Source organism: Pygocentrus nattereri, chromosome 8 (assembly GCF_015220715.1).
Source record: "Pygocentrus nattereri isolate fPygNat1 chromosome 8, fPygNat1.pri, whole genome shotgun sequence".
NCBI classification, from domain to species: domain Eukaryota; kingdom Metazoa; phylum Chordata; class Actinopteri; order Characiformes; family Serrasalmidae; genus Pygocentrus; species Pygocentrus nattereri.
In genome coordinates, this window is record NC_051218.1 from 24,502,580 (window position 1) to 24,509,532 (window position 6,953).

At 40.3% G+C, this 6,953-nt stretch overlaps 1 protein-coding gene across 1 annotated transcript; it reads right to left on the reverse strand.

Annotated features, from left to right (window-relative positions):
- Positions 1-3,880: 3,880 nt before the first annotated feature.
- On the reverse strand, positions 3,881-6,315 carry LOC119263809. Its single transcript, XM_037540302.1, has one exon. The coding sequence runs from the start codon at positions 6,134-6,136 to the stop codon at positions 4,997-4,999; it is 1,140 nt and encodes a 379-aa protein (XP_037396199.1). The 5' UTR covers positions 6,137-6,315; the 3' UTR covers positions 3,881-4,996.
- Positions 6,316-6,953: the final 638 nt, after the last annotated feature.

Here is a 6,953-nt window from a genome sequence, read left to right on the forward strand (position 1 = left end):
TGTTTCAGCCACACTCATGGCTAGCTGGTGTATAAAATCCAGTGCTGGTGTCTAAGTAAATGTATGTGTTATTAAGTAGTTTTTTTGTGTGTCTGTTCTTTACTGAAGTTTTCCATTTTGGGTGACTTAATGGAGTATAGTGATTGAACAGAAGCTCAGTGAAACATGGTTTCATTATTTTAATCTTTACATATTTATTTTGGCTTTGGTGTCTGATTTATAAATGTTGTCAAGATTATAGTAACGGCTCAGTCTCACTTTCAAATTAATCTCCAAGATTTACTGTGAAGTATGGTATTAGATGAGGGTTGCCTTGTGGCATCCTTTCTGTTTGCTTTAGCTACAGTGATGTTAGCCATTTCAAATGAATGTGTAGCTAAATTCGGTGTCTTTTGTCAATCTATTAGTACTGGACAGCTGGCAGAAAACACCACTGTTTTACTTAAGTAGGAAGGGCAGGTAATAAAGGCAATTACTAACCTAGTTAGTATCTTGGAAATTGTTTAAAACATAGTGTGAGTAAATATGAGATTATGCGCATTCTTAATTCAACATACCAGTTCAGTATGCAGTAAAATATTTAGATACTGTAATTACAAAATTATTATTATAAATAATTGTTACAAAAAAATCCACAGACCAGGAGTTGGCTACAAAGATGATTTCTATTTTTGGTTGGATATTTTTTTTTTGTTAACTAAAAGGGGAAGTGTCTAGGATGATTTACTCAGCTACAGTGCTGAGAAATATTTTTACCCAATTACATGATTTCTTCTACTTTTGTACATACATAGATACATACTGTGTTTTGACAGGCCAGTCATGTTTTAACAAGAATGTGAGAAGATTTGAAATATCAAGTAACAATATAAAATGTGCCCATTCAGAAATTGTAATTCACTACAAATATCCAAAAATATGTATTTTTATTTATATAATGTGTGTGTGTGTGCGCAAACATTACAAAACTAAGACAAGGCAAAACTGATTCTTTCTAGTTTGGGAATACTGTGAGTGCAGTCATCACAAAATTGAAATGTATTAATGATGGTGGATTTTGCACTGGTTTCATTTGTTTCATAATGTTGCCTAAAAACATGCCTGAAAGATGAAGAAACCTTTTCTTTCTATAAGCTCACATACTCTTTTCTTCTTTCTCTGTGCCTTCAGTTTGTTCTCTCTCTCTCTCTGGTGTTTTTCCCTCTTTCTCTTTTTTTCTCTTTGTTACTCTTTTTGCCCTCATCTAGTCCTTTCACTGTTTTCTAAAACCACTGCAGCAATTTTAGCGACAGTGAACTTTGACAAACATAAAAGTCCATGTGTTACACACAGTGAGAGGCTGGCATGTGTCTCAACTTATCTACATTAATACATATAACTCCAGATGTGAGTCATGTACAATCTCACAATACGATGAAATTGAAAGGGCAGACTCCACAGATTCGAGAACTATTTGAACCTTTTGTTCTGCACAGTATTATCACAAAGATCTTAATAGAAACACTGATTCTAACATCTAATTTGGCACACCCAACCCCAAAGGATTATTACACTTGGAACAAGTTGACACAATGTGGTAGTTAAACTGAGCTAATGTTGTCATACCAATATTGCCATTACAATATCATACCAATATGTATACAGTACACCAGTGGTGTACTGCTCAAACCCTTTAGGGCCCAATGTGGACTTACTCACACTGGGCCAGTACAGGGTTATCTCTGGGCTAGCCCTAACCCATTCAGCCCAGAACAGCTCTCAGCAGGCCTACACAGGCATGTTTGCAAGGTTGCTTTGCAAGCACTATAAAAAAACTAAGTAAATTATATATATATATATATATATATATATATATATATATATATATATATATATATATATATTTATTTATAATAATGAAGAAGATGCAAAGAGCTAACAATACAGTACTTTGCAAAGGGATAACAATACAGTGTCTGGGGTGCTTTGCAAGCACTGTAATTAATAGTGTTATTTGCAGTGACAGCCCTACTGCCCATTAACTCCTTGAACATTAGCTTACACTAACTCAGATATCACCCTCCAGAGACAGTAAACATCATACTCACAGATTTCAAACTGTATAAATTCACTGAGGCCTGTATAGTACATTGTAGCACAAAATGTGTCTCCTTAGGAAGAGGAAGAACGCTGGAGACAGGAGAGACAGTCGCAGTGTAACCCTCAAAGTTGCGTGTAGTTCCAAGTAACTCCAAGTCTCTTGTTCAGAGGGGTGGAAAAATATAGTCGGGTTACAAGGTTGAGGTAGAACTTCTCTTTTATTTCCCACCGAACGGCTATGGACAGTACAATTAGCAACAGAACTGCTAACACCTTTTCTCTCTCTCTCTCTCTCTCTCTCTCTCTCTCTCTGTCTCTGTCTCTCTTTCTGTCACCCCGGGGGTGTTCCCGTCCCATCTGTGAGTGTGTGTCCCTCTTAATTGGCCCCCCCCCGTAAGTCAGTACATAGGGACTAAATATCAGAGTTGTAATATTAACTACTAAGGAACTGTTTTAACAGATTCACAAGAATATGCATCATCTCATCTGCATTTTTAAACTATACAATGAACAATGAATAATAATGAATGAAAACGATAAACAACTTCTTGCCCTCTTACATACGTCCTCTCCTTCAAATGGAAATCAGTTCACAGTTCACAGTTCACAGTTCACAGTACTTTATTAGTCCCCAGAGGGCAATTCATTTGCAGCCTTCTCGTCCACACACACACAAATACATATATACACATATACACATATACACACAAACACTATATAACTATCATTTAAAAACACTATTATCCACATTTAACAGCTTGATAGCAGAAGGAATAAAAGATTTGGAATAGCGATTTGTTCTACTGAAGGGCATGATATAACGCCGACCTGACGGCATTACCGTAAATTCACTGGACAAAACATGATCACCCTGAGTGATGATTCCTTTTGCTTTCTGAGCTACTCGTTTCTCCCACAGGGAGACCAGGTCTCTCTGTTGAACTCCAATTATCTTTGAACAAATTTTTACAATGCCTTTCAGGCTATTCTTGTCCCTCACCGACAGCCCATTAAACCAACAAATAAACGAAAAGGTTAAGACACTTTCAATAAAAGCCTGGTAAAAACTACACAACACTGAATGACAAACATGAAAGGAATTCAGTTTATGCAATAAGTGAGCTCTTTGTTGACCCTTCTTAACAGCCAGCTCTGTATTCGCATCAAATTTAAGTTGAGAATCGAATACTGTCCCCAGGTATTTATATGTGTCCACAATTTGTACCTCTTTTCCATGTATGACACTAGCTTTTGGTTCCTTTTTGTTTTGCCTAAAATCAATTATTAATTCCTTAGTTTTTGACACATTAAGGTCAAGAAAGTGCTCATCACACCACGTAACAAAAGCTGGAAGAGCACAACCATGATCTGACTCTGAGCCCTGAAGAAGAGACAATAATAGTGTCATCAGAAAATTTTACAAGACAGCTGCCCTCTCTAAAACTCCTGCAGCTGTCTGTATACATGATAAAAAGCAAGGGAGAAAGGACACCCTGAGGTGCGCCTGTGTTCGAGACCATAGTACTAGACATACAGCCATTCACCCAAACTTGCTGAATTCTATCAGTCAAAAAATCTAAAAGCAACGCCAGCAACTGATCAGGCAAAACAAAATAAGGAGCCAACCGCTCAATCAAAAAGTGAGGCTGCATCTTATTAAAAGCCGAGGAAAAATCAGCAAATAAAAGTCTCACATGAGAGTGGGGTCTCTCAAGGTGCTTATACACCCTATCAAGAATAAAAAGTTTTGCATCTTCTACACCTTTACCAGCTTGATAAGCAAACTGCAAGGGATCTAATTTGTTACCAATGAAAGAGACAATTATATTTTTTAAAATCTTTTCAAAATTTTTCATGACCAGGGATGTGAGTGCAACTGGTCTAAACTCACTTAATTCCCTAGCATTTCTTGGTTTTGGAATAGGAATTATCGTGGCTGTTTTCCAAATTGAAGGTATCTGACCACAATTAATACACAACTGGAAGAGTCTTGTGAAAATCTCACTGAGCTGGTCAGCACAATGACGCAATGTGTGCCCACAAATGGCATCGGGACCGGCAGCTTTGCTCATATTCACCCTCCTAAACAAATCTGCTACACATTCCTGAGTTATCACCATCTCATCCAGAGGTACAAGGGACCCCAAGGACCCTCTAAGCTTAGACACGTTCTCTGAAAACTCAGACCTTTCAAAACGCGAAAAAAAATATATTAAAAACATTTGGTAATTCAGACTCAACCACTCCGTTAATCCTAATAGACTGTCGTATCTCGTTTACTCCTTGATTAACAGAGGCCATTTTTTTGATACCTTGCCAGGCTTCTCTTAAATTACCCCTGTTATACTGCCTTTCAATCTTTTCCCTATATTTCATTTTTGCCCTCCTAATTTCGTTTCGTACCTCTCTGGAGATAAGCTTTTTCTCCAGAGCATTTCCAATAAAAAAAATCTTTTTCTTTTTATTGAGTATTGTTTTGAGCTCTTTCGTTACCCAAGGTTTATTATTTGGATAAATAACAACCTTTTTAGTTGGAATAGTAGTGTCAACACAAAATGTAATGTAAGATGAAACCGTGTCAGCTAGTTCATTAATATCATCACAAGCATCATAAAAACACTGCCAATCCGTACAGTCAAAACATGCTTGGAGAGAGGAAATACTGTCTTCTGACCAAATCTTTACTATTCTCTCCTTACACTCAAGGCGTCTGAAGGAAGGTTTATACATGGGCATCAAATACACACTATTGTGAAAGGATGCCCCAAAAGCATGTCCTCATTTCAAATTGTTGTGACAGCATAAGAACATTCCAACAGTAACAACGGTCAGTGTAACATTTGTCAACACAAAAACAAAGTATCAGTGTAGTAAGAACTAAACACAACGTAAAGTTACAGTAGTATAAGCATGTAAGTCACAACACAAAGTTCTTGAACTTTGCCGGGGGCCTAACTATGCGGCCACTGCGTGTCGTGGATAGGGGGGCAAGGACAGTTGGGAAGGGAGACCCAGGGCCGGAAGATGGCACAGACATTTGGGAAGTACTAGGCTGAGAGTCTGTTGGAGGAACAGGAGCAGGAGGAGAATCCAGAGTGGGGCTACCCACATGAGCATGTTCAGTCTGCACACTGGGCCGAGGAGGTACATATGTGGGGGCAGGTGGACAAAAGGGAAGAGCTCCTGATAATGCAGTGATGTTAGAATGGCAGGGCTCAGGCTGCATGCCAGCATCAGCTGAAACTGCAGGTTCTTGACTATGTACTGGCTCTTGCGGCAGAGTTCCTTTATAGGCTTTGAGGCGATTGTGGTGTACTACCCACCATCTTGAATGCTTGTCCTTGGAATCTGTAATCTCATATGTGACACCCAAGCTGCCACCTCTGTCCATCCGTTTGAGAATAACAAAAGGTCCCTTCCATCTAGGAGCCAGCTTGTTCTGTCGTTGAGCTGGATCATCAAGCCATACCAGATCTCCGGCCTTGTGAGGGTGAAATACAGCCTTTTTGTCGTACTGGAGTTTCTGATGCTGTTTGGCTGCAGCTGAGTTCTGAGCAGCCGCACCCAGAGCCCGTGACAAGCGAGTAGTGAGGTCATTTGCATATGCTGCAGGGGTACCAGGTGTAGGAGATGTCAGAGCTGGGTCACACTTTAGCAAAATGTCGACTGGAAGGTGAGGCTCTCTCCCATGAGCCAGAAAGAGGAGAAAACCCTGTGCTTGAATGTACACTGGAGTTATAAGCGAGTTCAATCTGTGGCAAATAACTGTCCCATTCTGAGACATATATTTAGCTAACTGATCCTTCAGTGTCCTATTCAGTCTCTCAACCATTCCATCAGATTGTGCGTGATATGGAGATGTGCGGGTTTTCTCAATCCCTAGCATCCTGCACAGCTGTTTCATTAAATCTGAGTCAAATTGTCTACCCTGATCAGTGTGAATTGTTTCAGGAATGCCATGATGGCGGATGTATTCCTCAAAGATACACTGAGCTACTGTAATGGCACGCTGGTCCTTCAGAGGAAAGAGATTGATGTAGCGTGTGAAATAGTCCATGATGACCAACACATACCGATGACCCTTTGATGTAATGGGCAGCTCGGTGATGTCAGCAGCAATGCTTTGGAAAGGACGATTGGCATGGACAGACTGCAATGGGGCACGCTCATGTGGAGTCGGAGAACTGCCAATAACAGATTCATCCCATTACGAAGAGACAGTTTGGGAAATTCATGCCAGAGTTTCCTCACAGTAGGAGACTGACCCTTTAAAGAGCCTAAATGTGGCCGGTGTCTGCCTACCTCCATCCAAGCTCTCACTATGCAAAGTGTATCATCAGCCTCCTGGTGTTTGCGCATATCATCTGGATGGACAAAGTTGGGCAGATGTCAGGAATGTGCTTGACATCCTCCTTGTCACAAGTCGATGTCGCCATTTCCCTGGCAACTGGGGTGGTTAAGACACACTGGACAGCTTTCGTTTCCATAAGAAAATAGGGCCGCCTGGACATGGCATCAGCGTTGGCATGTTTCTTGCCTTCTTTGTGAATGACTGTGTAGTCATATACACCCAGTTCCAGTATCCAATGTCCCCGTCTACCAGTCGGATCACTCTCAACTGCTGCTTTCTGGAGGCTCAACAAAGGCTTATGATCTGTAACAATTGTGAAGGTGGTACCAGCCAGGAAGTGTTTAAAGTGTCTTACAGACCAAACAATTGCCCAGAGCTCACAATCATATGTAGACCACTTTCGCTGTGAGGCGATCAGTGTATGACTGGCGTAAGATATAACTCGCTCCGTCTGCTCTTGAACTTGAGCAAGCACTGACCCTATGCAGTCCTGTGAAGCATCAGTGTACAGCAAAAACGGTTG

Excerpts from the sequence above, each read along its gene's own strand:
- LOC119263809 (XM_037540302.1), bottom strand. The coding sequence starts at position 6,136 with ATGGACTATTTCACACGCTACATCAATCTCTTTCCTCTGAAGGACCAG.